This window comes from Saccostrea cucullata, unplaced genomic scaffold, assembly GCF_032062105.1.
Source record: "Saccostrea cucullata isolate Sc308-1 unplaced genomic scaffold, CSIRO_AGI_Scuc_v1 ctg1347, whole genome shotgun sequence".
Classification (NCBI taxonomy): domain Eukaryota; kingdom Metazoa; phylum Mollusca; class Bivalvia; order Ostreida; family Ostreidae; genus Saccostrea; species Saccostrea cuccullata.
In genome coordinates, this window is record NW_026940946.1 from 21,904 (window position 1) to 39,873 (window position 17,970).

At 32.9% G+C, this 17,970-nt stretch overlaps 1 protein-coding gene across 1 annotated transcript in view; it reads right to left on the reverse strand.

Moving 5' to 3' along the window:
- Positions 1-4,375: 4,375 nt before the first annotated feature.
- Positions 4,376-17,970, reverse strand: part of LOC134256698 (uncharacterized) — a gene marked incomplete at its 3' end in the record, with an annotated part of 30,558 nt that continues 16,963 nt past the window's right edge. The window contains exons 8-9 of the mRNA XM_062739379.1: positions 13,709-13,972; positions 4,376-4,473 (exon numbers count right to left, since the gene is read on the reverse strand). Of these exons, the coding sequence (XP_062595363.1) occupies positions 4,376-4,473; positions 13,709-13,972 (362 nt within the window). The remainder of the gene's footprint in view (positions 4,474-13,708; positions 13,973-17,970) is intronic.

The following is a 17,970-nucleotide window of genomic DNA, read 5'->3' on the forward strand; positions in this document are numbered from 1 at the left end:
TATAGAAATCAGACCAAAACTGTAGGAGGAGTAGCGTTTTGAAAAATTGTTTACAGACAGACGGACAGACAGACAGACAGACGGACGGACGACGGACACCTTACTATCGCATAAGCTCTTCTGGTCTTTGACCAGTAGAGCTAAAAAGTTACAAAGAAAACAAAACATATGTTTTTACTGTATAAGTCTATATATGTACAAGTAAGCTAATTGTAGTCCGGGTCCAAATCCCGCGAAGTTGTCTATCAACATCCATTTTGCAGACTTCAGATAATAGCATCATGTCGGACTTTTAAAATTCAAACATATTAGAGGCAGCAAGACAAATGGCTGTAAATATATTACAATAAACCAGTAGCAGATATTCTTTTTCCCCAAGAGAAAATTTTTGAAAGAAAAAAATCCCTTTACACTCTTAAAAAAGTTCATATCAAATTAATTTATTGTGTTCATGCATTACACAATTTGTTGATACATGAAAATTCACTTGGCAAGTTGTACTTTTATCATTTTTGCTTTTCTTTGTACGACTAAGTGAAGTCTATTAAATTTATTTTAGAATAAGTTAATTTAGGAAGCAATCTGATTAAAATCAGATCCTTTGATCCGCTCACATAAATCGCTACTCGTTTAGCGATCTATGTGCGCGGATCAAAGGATCTGCGCACCTGAAATAAATGGATTGTTTTTATTGGGATGGACCCCCCCCCCCCCCCCCCCCCCCGAAAAACAGGATTTGCGCCTTACATATATGAATTAAATAATACAGAAAAGATAAATGCTCTGAGGAACAGGATAATCAAGGTTGGTACTTTTTGCACAAGGGAGATGATAATATTTTTTGGGGGGGGGGGGGGGGGGGGGGGGGATCGATATCAATGACTCATGAAGTTTCAGTCAAAGTGTCACAAAATTTTGGTAACTTGTTGATTAAACATGAATTAAAATGTTTGATAATAAATCTGGAAAACATATTCGAAAGAATAGTTTTAATTTTATTCAAAAGTTTACTATGCGTTTCTTTTTCCTTTCAGTATAGTTGAAACCGTAAAAGAAATTCAGGGGCGGATCCAGCAATTTTCGAGAAGTCGGTGCCCCAGCACTCATGCATAGAATTACAACACGACCACTTGAAGTCCGTAACTACATATATTTATAAGAAAAGGGGGCTCCAAAAGCAGTTGACAAGCCAAAAAAAAAAAAAATAAAACAACAACAAAAACAAAAAAAAAAAAAAAAAAATTGCGCCACACTCTAAAATCTTTCTTTGGGGGTAGAAGGCGCTTTCTGTAACTTTTCTCTTCGGAATGCATTATATAACTACAGCAAAAGATTATTCTCAGAAAAAATGAATCCCCTTCATCTGCATTTTTTTTGCATGTTACTTGTGAGTGGTCGGAACTCTTAGCCGGGGTTTGGAAGGTACGCGAAAATCTGCAGATCTACAGAGCAGAGCGGACAAAGATTTTTCCTTATTTCAAAATATTAGACTTATTTTATATTATAGAAATTTTTCTCTCTATGTACAAAAATAAAAGGGGGTTCCAAGGACCGAACCCCCTCCTCTGGATCCGCCAATGAAATTTACACTGTAGGGCTACAAGGATGAGACTTAATTGTACTCCTGCACAAGGTGTGGTGGCATCTTTGCCATGGTATGCGCAGTAGACCTTGTCCCATGTGCATTTTGCCTAATTTCTCCGAGTCCGAAAACAGTATCCCCCAAACCTGGAGTAATCGCTGTCCTACATTCCTTCACCTTATTTTTAAGCCAAAAAAAAAAGATATGGATACACACATCTTGCCTTAATTTCTTTTCTTTTTAAATATTTTAAAGTACTCGAATCATATCCTAAAATATACACAGGGTCAATCTAATAGATAAAAATGGGTATATAATGTACTATATACCGGTAGCATATGATCCCTTATTATATCTTCTCCGATATACTAGTACAAATAATTTCGATACCGATAATATATTCTATAATACATTCCGAGGTTTACCAATTGGATCCTGATCTATAATTTTGCGTGATTTACGTTCCTATGAAAGTACAAAAATAATGATGACGTGGAAAAACCTGCGCTCCATCTAGCGTTAATTCAAGTAATATCTGTTTTTTGCACGCCATCTAGCGTCAATTCAGTAAATGATTGTTGGTTTTGCATTGGTGATTGTTGGTTTTTCATCGGAGTCTGTTGATTTTGCAAACGAGTCTGTTAATTTTGTTTTAAAGGTTGTCTGTTTTGTATTTTAGTATGTTTATAAAATTAGTTGTTAGTTTTGCATAAACGTCTTTTTTACCCTTTCCGCCGCCCATACTTGGGATCGCGAAATCTGGAAATGTCTATTAGACAGTCATTTGCGCTGCTTTGTCATGCAGAAGAAAACAAATGATAAATCTATACTAGAATTGAATTTGTTTTTGCTTTTTTTTTAGTTTTGTCGCGGAAAATTACATAAAATCCGTCTAACTTAAAACTCCTTTTTAAAACTTTTAATACGGCCCCTTACATATCTACGTACAGAGTACGGGGATCCGAGCTCGTGGCGCTCATACCTGGAAATGTCTATTAGGAACTTGATTTTTGTAGCCTGCGGGCTTTACGTGCATTTGAGAAATTGGATATAATATGATATATCTTCATGTATTGTAAAATAATACTGAAACTATACTGTAATAAAGACCATATTTTAAATTAAGTTCCATTATAATCAGGTAGGAAGCGGGTGTATCATTTAATGATCTCGGTGTTCACAGTACTTCTAGTTACTTAATGCTACATCTTATTTTGGATCTCCCAGAGCAAATCATGGAGGCGGGGGTATCTTTGATTGAGCACAGTGTTCATACATGTAATACCTTTAGTTTGCAACACATTTTAAAACAGGCGCAGAAATATCTATCATCAGTCTTTATTAATATACTGAGTAATTATCAGAAGGAACCTTGCGTTATTTGAAAAAAATAACATGTAATTAATTCAGGAATGACTCTAATTCTTGGTCAAATAATTCGATTATAACCTGGTTTGGGTCAGTTTACGCTTTATAATCCGCGAAGCGGATTATAAAAGATGTAAACTGATCCAAACCAGGTTATAATCGAATAATTTGACCAAGAATTAGAGTCATTCCTTATAATTTAATTTTAATATAATTAAACAACTGTGGGTGTAAAATTGTGATGCTTTTTGCCGCTCAATGATACATCCATAGTAATGGAAGTGATTTGAAAGAAGGGGAGGTAATAAATGATACACAGATCTAGCAATCATGATGTTTGGTTACATGGTAAGATCGAGCTAAAACTGTTTGAAGTTAAAGGTACATTTATTAAATTTGGAATTTTTGATGAATCCCAAGGACTGGAAATGAGGAGATTGCATGGATACAGATCATTCAGCTGGTTGTCAAAGGGCTGTATCCCCATACCAAACCAGGTTATTGAGAAATAATTTGCGTTTCTTTTAGGAAATCAACCAATGAGAAACTAGAATAGAAATAGAAATACTGTAACTGGTACACTTATTTATTGTAAATTTAGGTAGAAAAAGAGAACAATCCATCCCCTGAGAACCCTATGCAGGGGTACACGTTACAATTTGCTGGCAGCGATGAAGGAGAAGTAAATAAGAAAAAGTTACAAGGTACATGGCATTTTACCAGGTCCAGTGGTATCGGATACGCAGAACCAGGTACCATGTAAACATGTACAGTTTCCCAGGTCCAATATAATCAGGTCTTAAGAGTCAAGTGCGTTGTTACCAGGTATTTCTTACCAGGTCCAGGGTAACTGGGACAGAACGCCAATTACATTGATAGCGTTTTGTAGTTACAGCGCACTTTTGATGAATAATAGATTAGGAAAGTTTGAAATGTTCTTAGTTCCATTTTAAGAAATTTAAGATTAAAAAGCTTTGTCTACTCTTTACTAGTAAGTATTTGTATTGTTTCCACAAAGAAAAGTACCAGCATGAACTTCTTTTTGTGATCTAATCTCGGGGCTATGACTGGGACAAATATAAATCTACTACAGGGAAGAAAAAAATTGATAATTTGTCCCTACCTTATCTTGCACATTACATAAGCAAGCAAAAGTCCAGGTGTAAATTTTGTACAAAAATACCGGTTCATTGACAAAGTTTTTGTTAGTTTAAATCCTGTTAATTCTATTAAGAAGTTTAAAAAAAAATTCTTATATTCCATCAAGAGGTTTATTTAATACATGTATATTCTTATCGTCATACAAATTGCCAAACACGAGGAGTTACAAACATGTGCATGCAGGTCACTTTAAAACTAATGCATCAATATTTTGTGTCTACTGTGTACAAAGTGAATCAATAATCAAAGATATACTGAACATACCTTAAATGATCGAACATCAACCTGTTTTTGGTTTTCTCCACAACACCTAAAAGTTTTCTTTCAAAGCGCCTGAAATCGTCTTCATATTCACCCTCGTTCTTCAAAAACAATATTACAAATGCTTATTATCTCTGATTATACCCCCCACAAACGAAGTTTTGGGGAGGGGTTTATAGGAATCACCTTCTGTCCGTCCGTGCGTCTCTCTAGCTGTCCGTCCGTCCGTCTGTCTAGCTGTCCGTCTGTCGGTGCAAACATGTCCGGTCCTTTTTTACGGAGGAACATTAGAATCTACTACTCCAAACAAAGATTGCCCATGACCTAAGGGTGTGTCATGACCTTGACTCAATGTCATTTGAGGAAGTTCAAGGTCACTGTAAGAAAAAATTCTTCCCGTCCATATCTTTCTTTTGGATAAACTTGGAAGGTTTTAATTTCACACAAAGATTGCATATAACCTGAAGGTGTGTCATGACTTTGACTGAAGGTCATTTGGGAGTGTTCAAGGTCACTGGAAGAAAAATTTAATAATTTGTGTCCGGTCCATATCTTTTTCATGGATACACTTGGTAGGTTCTTATTTCACACAAAGATTCCTCCTGACCTAAAGATGGGTCATGACCTTGGGTCTAGGTCATTTGGGGAAATTCAAGGTCATTGGAAGAAAAATTTCATAATTCGTGTCTGGTACCATATATTTCTTATGGATAAACTTGGTAAGTACTCATTTCACACAAAGATTGCTCATGACCTAGATGTGTGTCATGACCTTGGGTCAAGGTCAATTGGGGAAGTTCAAGGTCAATGGAAGAAAAATTTTATAATTTGTGTCCGGTCCATATCTTTCTTTATTATGGAAAAACTTGAATCTACTACTTCACAAAAACATTGCTTATGACCCGAGGTTGTATCATGACTTTGAACCAAGGTCATTTATGCAAGTTCAAGGTCACTGACAGAAAAGTTCAAAATTGTGTCAGGTCCGTATATTTAGTCCATTTTTTTTATTAGGCTGTGCTTTCGTTTCATTTATAAAAAATATAATGAGCAATTACATTTGCATTAAAAATGTTTAAGCATTTCTCTCTTCTCTTAGATCCATAAAATATTCATGATTTAGCACTTCTAAAAAATCTAGCGAGGGGTATTTTGTCCTTTTTGGAAAGTTCTAGTTTTGACTTGAAAAAAGATTTGGCATGGACAGGGAAATAAATGAGGGGCCCACGATCGCTATAGGTCACATGAGTATCATACAACAATTTTCCAACTTTTGAAATTCACCCCTGTCACCGCGCGATCGGCAAAGCTGTTGCGATCGGTACACGGATTATTAAATTTCTTCGCCATTTTCCTTCAACATCTATGACTATTGAGGTGCAACTAGACATGTTTGACACCTTCATAGTTTTTTACGCATTAAAAATCACTATATCGTTTCTTAACCTTAAGTTTTCTAAGAACATTATTGCCTTTACGTTACACACGAAGCTCGGTTTTTTTTGGTAGGTTTTACCTTATTACGAATACTCGACAGTCCAGAAGGGAATTTTGCAATTGTAAATGGATGTCATATATGTTTTCCAATTTTTAAAGCGATCGGCAACTACTCTATATGCGATCGTACAACGAAGAAAATATATTATGATAAACATGCGATCGTGCAACTTGAAATTTATAAAATACTTTTAATGAATTATAGAAATAGATAACCGGGTGGTATTGGAGTAAAGTTTGTCAAAACGGAACGGGACACCGATTATTTGATTTTCGATAGGGAAAGAACGAATTTGATTGACGTTCTATTCTATTACTTGAATAATGTCTACATTTTAAGAGAAAAAGATTCAAAACTCCTTGGAACCCTAAAATTTGCTATTATTTGATGGTTTGATGGTTGACACTTGATTATTTTGAAAAAAAAATTAATAGTATTCATGCTGCACATGATATCTGGATTAGTATTAGTAGTATTTTTACATCGCTATTTTTGTGTCTCGATTTCCGGTATAGAAAACACGAAACATGGATCATGTTTACTTGTGAGTTTTGATCAATTTTTACCTTATCAATCAACATAGATAGGGGTCTGTGTGCATAATTTCAATTTTAATATAGTGCAAAGTATGTCATTTTGATATGGATTAATTTTTGTTGTAATTACATTCAAGATATATTTCTTTAATAGAAAAAACAAACATGGTAAATACAACAAACTGTGATTAAAAAAAAGGAACAAAATAGGAAAGAAATTGAGTATATAAAGTTCCTTTCAACTGAAACTAATTTTCTTTATTTTAATCATTTTTCTTTTTCTTTAAAGATTAACATAACATTTTGTTTTCTGGACAATTTTGTCTTCAAAATGACGGCAAATGTGTTTGAGCTTGAAAACTACTTCTCTGCATTGTATATAGATTTGTACTTTTTTTATCAACTCTTTTTTCTTGTTGTTGTGGAACAGTAAACATTTTTATGCATTCATGGTGAAATGGATGACTATTCACGTGAAAATTTCCTGAAAATACTTAAATTAAATTGCCAAGGTTTTAGGGACATGAATAAAAAGAGGGCTGTCTTTAAAATATCAAAGGAAAAAAAATCTATTTCTATCAAGACAACACTTTGTCAAATATGATGAAAGCATGATTAAAGTATTATGGGGATATAAGCCTTTTTTTAAGTTCTTTCAAATCAAACTCAAGGGGAATCGCTACGCTCAGTAATAATAACTGTGACATAACATTGGTTTATGAATTTAAATATGACAATGGCAATCATTTTATATGTAGTCATAGACAATCTTTCTTTCTTGTAAGTAAATATATATGGACCAAACTTAGATACACCGGCCTTCTATGTAAAGATATTTAATATTGTACAAGATTATGAATCATCACAATACGTGTATGCGGTTATAAGTGGTGACTTTAATTTAATTTTAGATAAGGATCTAAATTCTATGAACTATAAAAACCGAAATAACCCTAAATCAAGAAAAGAATATGATACATGATAGAGATAAGAAATTCAAAAAAAGATTTTTAGTGAAAATAGTCCAAATTTAAAAAAAAAAGATTTACATTTGAGAAGGATAAAACCCATAAAACAGGCAAGACTTGATTATTTCCTAATATCGGAATCATTACTCAAGGTGGCCCCTTATGTAAAATTTGAAAAAAAAGTTATCGTTCAGATCATTGTCCAGTGGTAAGGGTGTTAAAAATGAATTTCTAAAAGAAAGAGGTTTTTAGAAATGAAACAAATTCTTTATACTTGCTGTTAAAAAATATTTATATTTACAAAAGAAAACAATTAAAAATATTAAATTACAATTTGCATACCCTACATATCATTTTGATAATATTGACTCTATTGAAAATGGTACAATTCAGTTTATGCTAAGTGATTATTTATTTCTAGATTCGTTATCGATGGAAATAATAGGAAAATCAATTTCTTACTCAACTTATAATAAAAGAAAATAACTGAAGAAGAATTTCGTATAGACAAAGAAATCTTAAAATTGGAACATAATTTGTCTCAAGTAAACGTTGAAGAATTAGAAAACAAATATGGAGAATTAGAGAATATTAGAAAATCAAATTTAAGGGCCAATGTATTAGGTCAAAAGTGAAATGGATAGAAAAAGGAAGAAACCTTCAAAATATTTTACCAGCTTTAAATCTAGAAATTATCAGAGTAAGGTTATATCTTAAATTGAAAGGGATGATGGAACAATAATTGATAAACAATATGATATTTTTAATGAAGTTATTCCACGAAAATCTATATAAAAGTAGGGAGAATGTGGAATCAGGAAATATCCATGAAAAATTAAAGATGTATGATGTCTTTAAATTGAACAAAACGGAATCAGAAGGTTTTGAAGTCCCTTTCACGAATTCTGAAGTTCTAAATTACATGTATTTGAAAAATGAGAAAAGCACTGGACCAGATGGGCTCACCTGTGAATTTTTTACTTTTTTTGGCAGGACATATGTGCCTTCAAAACAAGAGCAATAACAACTCATATGAATTATCACATTTAACTGAATCAAATATGTTAGGTATAATAACTTGCTTACCTAAACCAGAACCAAAAAAAAAAAAAACAAAAACAAAAAACAACTCTTTAAAAAACTGGCGCCCAGTCAGTCTGTTTAATTTGATTTATAAAATAGCCTCAGACTTTATTGCTGAACAATTGAAAAACGTGTTGAATGAAATAATAAATAAGGACCAAACTGGCTTTTTGAAGGGAAGGTTCATAGATGAAAATATTAGACTAGTTAATGATTTAATACAATACACAGAACAAAAACAAATTCCAGGCTTATTAATGTTAATTGACTTTGAAAAAGCTTTTGATACTATATCATGGAAGTTTATATTCCAAAATTAGACTTTATTAATTTTGGGGAATCCATTAAAAATTGGATACAAACGTTTTATAATGGAATCAAATCATGTGTCATACAGAATGGAATTTTCTCTGACTACTTGCTCCCACAAAGGGGATGCAGACGGGGGGACCCAATTTCACCATATTTTTTTCTACTATGTGCTGAAGTTCTTGGGATTCTCATTCGAAATAATAAAGACATAAAGGGAATTGTAATTGATGGGGAGAAATGGGTTGAAAATGATTGATTATGTGGATTTCTTATGTGCATGAAAATAAAATTGAATCCAAAGACTGATTTCCTCAGACCCAAATTGTTAAGACTTTTTGAATCAGAATAAGGAATGAAAATTGAGTCTCTGGTTAAGAGGTTAAGATTTTGCTGTGAATATCATTGTGTAAAAAAAATGAGTAACAAATTTTGGAAACAAGTTTTACTTAATTGGGTAAAAATCATTGACTGCAGTGCCAGTCAAAATATATATAGCCAAATTCTTCAGGAACATAATTATATGGTTTACAAAAGAATTACCAAAGAATTAAATTGAACAATTCATCTATATTTTTGAAAAGTTATTTTGACAAAGGCATTGTTTTTATAAGATATATGTTTGACCTTATCGCTTCATATAAGGATACGTGTCTTTGACGATCACCTTTTTTAGGTTAGATATTGTTTTGAGGATAATGTATGTATTTTTAATTCTATAAATATGTAGATCATACTTCCTTGAACCATATCATAACAACAGCAACAAATTATGGTAAATAATAACAACAATAAACTATAACAAGGTTGAAAATCCACCATTCAGTCGACTGAATGGTAACTGAATGCCCACTGAATGGTCACTGAAAAGACCCTTTCCCGTGACTTTTCTTAATCATTCAGTCGACTGAATGGCACATAAATTTAGATATGAAACTGATATACTTTCAGTTATCATTCAATTGCATCCTTTTATTGAAAAATCGACTTTTTTTAGCTTTAAAAATTTCTGTCATTTTTTTTCCTGGTATAATAGAAATAGAGAATATTCAATGTTTTGTAGTTGAATATGGAGTTTATTTCACGAGTGGGACAGAATTTTTTCATATTTTCACGAGTGCGAAGCACGAGTGAAAATATCAAAAAATTCCTGTCTCACGAGTTAAATAAATTCCATATTCAACTACAAAACATTGAATTTTCTGTTTATTACATTTAAAAAAAATCTTTGATTTTTCCTTTACCTCTGTCTTTTTGTAATACAGTCATAGACTCGTGACGTCATAGTTTTGCAGTTGAGACGTCATTGCTATATGACATGAAAACACTGTAAACATGGATTTAGCAACATATTTTTGGTAATTTTGACAGTTTTATTCGCTGTCAAGATGATTTATTTTTTTTCATCTATCTTATTTTATGTCAAGGAAGTTTTTTAAGAATAATCTTCGTTAAGAGAAGGGAAATCGAGATTTTCCCCGCACTTTTGATATTCGTCACACTGTGACAGGATATCATTTTGATATCCTTTCAAACTGTGACAGGATATCATTTTTATTCAATGAATAAATTACAGTATTTCAAGGGTAAAAATGTAATAATTAAATTAATCTAATTCAAATAAATTATGGAGGAAAAAATTAATACAAGAAAAAAAAGTCGTGCATATGGCCAGAATCGATCCGGGTCTCCTGCTTGAGTATCCGCGACGTTATCAATTAAACTACGATTTCTTGTTGAATGCTATGGATTTAAAATCAATAGATTCGTAGAAATCGATTGAAAAATCGGTTCACCTGTTATATCGAGGAGCTGCGATGTGTATATATCTTGTATATCTTTTGTATATTCTATGTTAGTTGCGCGGATTTTGGGGACAGACTGATTAATTACACATCTTCTATTGGGATGATGGCAATTATCAGCGACGGGCACCTGTTCCTGTGTCAGAGATTTGAGATCGCTCTAAATTCTCTATCTAGAAACTTAGTAGAATATCATTAATTTAAAAAGCTAAAAATCTACAATAGTTTTTTTTCTACAAGAGGCATGTATAAATGATTTATTCTATTCATATAAAATGATGTCTTTCGAAAGCTAAAATATCCTGAGGTTTTGACAGTTAAGAAACGAGATTTATGATGTTATGGTTCCTCAAGAAAAGGTGTAAATAATATTCATTCTGCCTCATCATTCAAAACTAAATATTTCCATGAAAAATACACGTATAAGCACTACAGAATGTGTTATACGGCATTTATTCAAATTTTAATTCGACTATTATACCATCATTTTTTATCACTTGAATGTTTTTTGTTTTCTTAATCTAATTAGAAAATTAAAAATCATTTTGAATTAGTATCATTAACATGCTTTTTCAAAAATAAAATTATGATAATCAGTTAGACATATTTTAAAGGTACCGGAATTAATCACGATATGAAAAAAAAAACAATTAAGATTGAATAATAAATAGAGGATATTCAATGTTTTGTAGTTGAATATGGAATTTATTTCAAGAGTGGGACAGGATTTTTGATATTTTCACGAGTGCCAAGCACGAGTGAAAATATAAAAAAATCCTGTCTCACGAGTGAAATAAATTCCATATTCAACTACAAAACATTGAATTTTCTGTTTATTACATTTTTAAAGAAAATATTTGATTTTTCCTTTTGCCTCTTTCTTTTTGTAATACAGTTATATGCTACATGACGTCATAGTTGAGCAGTTGAGACGTCATAGCTTAGTGAGGTGAAAACACTGTAAACATTAATTTATCAACATATATTTGGTAATTTTGACAGTTTTATTCGCTGTCAGAATTATTTATGTATTTCCATCTACCTTATATAAGGTCAAGGAAGATTTTTTTTACAACAATCTTCGTTATAGGAAGGATCATCGAGAGTTTTCCCGCATTTCTGATATTCGTCACACTGTGACAGGATATCATATTGATATCCTTTCACACTGTGACAGGATATCATTTTTATTCAATGAATAAATTGCAGTATTTCATGGGTAAAAATGTAATAAATCTTTATTCAAAACATTGCGTCATTGTTAAGAAAAATACCTGATTATAAATTAATAAGCTAGTGAAAAAAATCGCTTAATTGAGACTAAAATGTCACTGAATGGTAGCGAAAAGGTCACTGAAAGACGACAGAAAGGTCACCGAAAGTCGACGGAAAGGTCACTGAAAGTCAATGGAAAGATGACCAAAGTTGACGGAAAGGTCACACAAAGTTGAAGGAAAGGTGTTCGCTGAAAGGTGTCTTAAATGTGACTGAAAGGCAACTGAAAGGTCACTGAAATGTATTTGCCACTCAGTGGCTGAATGGCCACTGAAAACACTGAAAGTCGCCTCTTTAAGTTTTAACTGAAAGGTCTTGTTTCTTCTTGTGTATTTCAAAGCATAGAAATTTGATAAATTATTGTCGAATTGATCGATAAAATTTGCATAGAAACTGTTTGACATATCTAATAACGGTGAATTCTTTACAATAGATAATTATCTAAATCAATGTTTTTCTCAAATTATATTAACAGCTGGTTACATACATCCATAACCTATTAAATTTACCGCCTACAATACTTTTTTTGTTCAATGTTTTGATCATTGTTGCCCATCACGTGTTGACAGGGGTAATATTGGTTTGTGTTTAAAACCACCAGAGGCTAGGACACTCATAATTTTGAAATGGGCAAAGAAGACGGTACGGTGTGAGCTTTATTTTACCCTAAAATGTATCCCCCTCCCCCAAAATAGGAATTTTTTAAGTCCAAAAAGGCATAACTCTATCAAAAATGGTGGAATCCCACATGTACCTAAAACAGAACTTGACCTAGATATTCATGATAATAATAATAATAATGATCTTTATTCAGGTAAAGGCATTGAGTAATGTACAATAACATTTAGGTGTGAGAATTAATAGTATAAAAAATTATAAATAAATAAATATACATAATTTAAGAGATCAGTTATAATACTAATTGACTTATAAATCTTATTTTTATATAATTCAAATAAATAGATTATATAAAATATGCCTAAACCCAAGGATAGCCCATGAAAGCCAGTATTCATCTGATAAATCTGTATGTATTACCAAATTTCATTTCAGTATGTGCATATCTGCCAAGAAAATAATCTGCAAATAATTGGAATACGGAAGTCCAAGGGCATAACTCTTAAAAAGGGTATAAAATGATGCGATAGTACCCAAAACAGAACTTAGCCTAGATATTTATCTGATAAATCTGTATATTAAGTTTCATTTCAGTATGTGCAACCTCTGCGAAGAAAATGAACGGAAACTTCAAATAATTAGAAATTTTCTCAGTCAAAGGGCATAACTCTGTCCAAATGGAACCCCGGAACAGAACTTAACCCAGATATAAATGTTATATATCTGTATTCAAAATTATATTTCAAAATGTGCAATGGTTGTGAAGAAAATGAAGGAAACTAGGTGGATCGACAGACCTACAGACAGACCGACCGACAGACAGCAGCAAAGCAATATACCCTCCGTTCTTGGAGGGGGGCATAATTAAAGTTCAAGTTTGTATTTTATCCCCCTTCAATAATTTTTAAAATTTACGCAGACAGGCTGGTTAAATAAGGTTAAATTTTGTTGTTTTGTGTGAAAACATACACCAACATATGTAATACAATTTGCGCAAACATTTTTGATGAAAAAAAATAAAATCAACGGAAAATATATGAATATAATCAATGGAATTTGTTCAGATATAAAACGAACACAGGATAGTTATATTTTTGTCATAAAAGAGGTAATTTCCTCCTTTTTATGCTTTATGAATTTGTAAAATATACCAGTCGTTTCGAATTACAAAAAATATTAACCCGAGAAAAGTTAGTATTATTCGTTTCTTGATGTTGTTGTTGATGGAGATTGACATTACATACCTGTTTTAAACAAACTTTATAAACATTTTCTTTCGATAAGGTGGACCATTCCCGGTATAGAGTATCCAAGATGTGGGAAAATGTTTTTTCTTTGTCACTGCCCCCATGGGTCTCTTCTGTACTTAAAAACTCTTCGTCTTCGTCTGAACTGTCATCTTCGCTATCAATATTATCCCATTTGTTTGTCAAAAATATTACATCTTTTATATCGAAGAAGGGCATCTCGGCTTGTTTGTCTACCACAACTTTCAGAATCCGCAGCAACTAGTTAATCAAAATGATTCAAAACAAACGAAAACATATTCGTTAATATCTACAAACACATTTGAAATAATATTGCATATTTTTCCTTAAAAATCTCTAAGAGTAATTCTATGTTGACTTAGATTTTCATCTATCAAATATGTGTACTAAATTTCATTCCAGTATGTGCAACCTCTGCTAAGAAATGAACGATACTGCAATTAATTGGAATTTTTGTAAGTCCAAGGTGCATTTCTGTCAAAATTGGCGCCATCGTATCCAGCACATAAATTAATCTAGATATTCATCTGATAAATCTGTATACCAAATTTCATTTCTGCATGTGCAACGGCTGTGAAGAAAATGAAGGCAAAAGGAGTGGACCGACAGACCAACAGACAGCAGCAAAGCAATATGCCCTACTTTCTTGGAAGGGGGGGGGGGCATAAAAAGATAAACCACTTCAATAGTTGCAGCTAAAGGATTAAAGGTTGAGCTTTGAAGATCATTCGGACGCATGCCTGATGTGAAATTGCTAATTAGATTTTAAATTAAAACAATTTACCTGAATCCATAGGGACTTTATTTCTCAAAGTCTAATAAGCAAGAGCATGCTATGCAAACTATTTATGTCCTGAAAGGGGGCAAGTTTCGAAGGTCGATAATTTGATGCATTAATATTTCTTTTCCTTGTAGACTGTGCCATGAATCCAATTAAACATATTTACAAGAGGCCGATGGTCCACATCGCTCACCTGAGCACATTTGCTTAGAATGAAAAAAATCAGTTAAACACTAAAGAGTTTACATGGGATGGGGGTTGAAATTTGAATTACCTGATAATAATATCATTGCATACTAATATAACAAATGGTTTGCTTTTCTTAAGACGTAGAGTTTTTCCTATAAACCCTGTCATTCATTTTCAAAAAATTGACCCTATTGTGGTCCAGCACTACCTTTGTGGGATCATTTAAACTAATTTGATTTTACACTACCTGAGGATGCCTCATTATCAATATGATTAATCATGGCTTTTATGTTCTTGAGAAAAAGATTTTTTATGCCCCGCCATGAATATGGTCAGGGTATATAGTGTTTGTCATGTCCGTCTTCCGTCTGTCCTTCCGTCACACTTTGCGTTTAGCTCCGTTCAAAGCTAAGTTTCAAAAAAACTATCCAAGATATTTTCATCAATCTTCATATGCTGATAGATATTGATGAGAGCTATGCAAATGCATCAACATTTTTTTTACCTTGACCTTTCCTTTGACCTTAACCCCACTTTTTTTTAAAATTAGTGTTCAGCTCAGTTTTAAAAATACCATTCAAGATAGTGTTATCAAACTTCACAATTTGATACACACTTGCACGGATGATGCATCGAGGGATGAACACTACCAGACTTGCCTCGGATGCTGGATCTGACCTACATTTTCCAGATGAGTGACCAGGTTAATGTTTTTTGGAGCAGGTCCATTCCTAAGGAACTATAAGCCCTACTAGGACCAAACTTGCATGGATGATGCATCTAAGTATTGACACTACCAGACTTGCTTTGGATGCTGGATCTGACCTACATTTTCCAGATGAAGGTAAGATTAATTTTTTTGGAGCAGGTCCATTTCCGAGGAACTGTAAGCCCTACCCAAACAAAACTTACACGGATGATGCATCTTAGGATGTACACTACCAGACTTGTTTCGGATGCTGGATTTGACCTTTATTTTTATTTCCAAGTAACTATAAGTCCTACCTGAACCAAACTTGAAAGGATGATGCATCTGGGTATGGACACTACCAGACTTGCTTCGGATGCTTGATCTAACCTATATTTTCATTCCTAAGTAACTATAATTTCTGCCTGAAGCAAACCTGCATGTATGATGCATCTAGGGATGAACACTACCAGATTTGCTTCGGGTGCTACAACTGACCTTTATTTTCATCCCAAGTAACTATAAGCCCTACTTGAACCAAACTTGCATGGATGATGCATCTAGGGATGTGCACTACCAGACTTGCTTCGGACGCTGGAACTGACCTACATTTTCATTCCCAGAAACTATAAGCCCTGTCTGAACCAAATTTGCATGGATGATGCATCTAGGGATGGACACTACCAGACTTGCTTCCGATGCTGGATCTAACCTATATTTTCCAAACAAGGGACAAGGTTAAAGTTTTGGGAACAGATCAATCCCAATAAATTTGATGTTTTTGATATCCTCAGTATTAACAAAGTTAGGAATATTTGCTCACACTATACATGTTTTTCACGCTACATGTGTAGAAATGTGTATATGCCATGAAAGGGGTTAAACACAACTTTCAAGAATATTGTTGTTGGGATAAATTCTAGATGTTAAGAAAATATGATGTGAGATTTGCATTTAACTTACACTGATAACATTCGTCAAGGTAAGCTTCGTAATCTTCGCAGTACTGTTAAGGCTTCCCGGAGCTTAAAATGCATTTAAAACGTAACACTGCATTGCAAAGTTGATTTTGAGTTTTATTTTTAAGTTATGTACTTAAGTACGCCTGAGTCATATAGAGAGTTCTCTAGGCTACACATAAACATATTTGTTACGATATCATATGACCTTGTTGATCATGTGACGATCATTTCTTCTTTTTTGGAATGTTTCACATAAATCGCTTCGGCGCAGATTATAAACACAATTATTATTAATTTTTTTTGTCACATAAATAAACTCTTTGCATTCTTGTGAACCCGAAATGTGCTCGGGAAAAGTTAAACTATTTCATTGGTACAATTTATTTCAAATTAACTCAACTTACCGAAAAATCTGAGGGTATTTTCCGCTGAATATTGTAACCTGTTTTAAAACAAAGCCATCATACATTTTTCCCAAGCAGGATTCAATTAGGTTGGAAACTCCTCTTACATATTTCCACAAAAGATATTAAATAAATCCTCATTAATAACCTGCGCCAGGCACTTTTATACACATATTATGAAATCTGCCTCTGTCCACGGGTTTAAAAAAAGGTAAATGTCAAACGTTTATTTTCCTAAGTACTTTTAATATGCTGACTCAAAGCAAAGTTATCTAAATTATTCGGATACATTAGATTTTTGGAAAAAAAATGCTAACACGTTTATTTAAAACTAGCATTCTGCATTTTTATATGCAGATTGAAATAAGTTGTAAATTTTATGACACTCTCCCTATCTTTACAGCTCAAATATGCAGTGACTTGACGTCATTTTCGATTATGACGTCATACATTTGTAGTTCAGAGAAGTACATACACATAGTACACTACAATGTTCTCTGGGAAGCCTTATCGTACCTGCGGTTTATTACCTATGTTTTATTAAAGACATCATTCTAGATATTTTTATCAAACTTCATATCAAACTTCGTATGTTGATACATATTGAGGAGAGATTTGGAACTGCATCAACATTTTTGACCTTGACCTTTGCTTAAACATTGACCTCACTTTCCTAAATAAGTGTCAAACATCATAAGCTGATATATAGTGAGGCACGCATTTCAAGTGTATCATCATTTTTAACCTTTACATTTCTTTTGACCTTGACCTCACTCTTATCCATTTTGTTTAAGTCAGTTTTACAGAAACCATTTATAATTATATTTTCAACTTCATTTGCTGATACTTACTGATGAGAGCTTTTCAACTGAACAGTTTTCGACCTTGGTATTTCCTTTGACCTTGACCTCACTTTAATGAAATTAGTTTTAAACTTTATATGCTGATACATACTAATGTAAGCAATTCAGCTGCATCACTTTTCAAGATATTCTGATCAAATTTTATACATATACAAATTTTCATGTTGCTTTACAATATATCCACGGCGGGGCATTTATGACCTATGGACAAATTTCTAGTTTCTATATATTCCTATGTAAAACTTTGATCCTATTTTATGGCCGACCCTACACCCGGGGTCACGAATTGAATGATATTGATTCAACACTACCTTAGGATGCCTCCTTTAAGACATGACCAATCATAGCTTT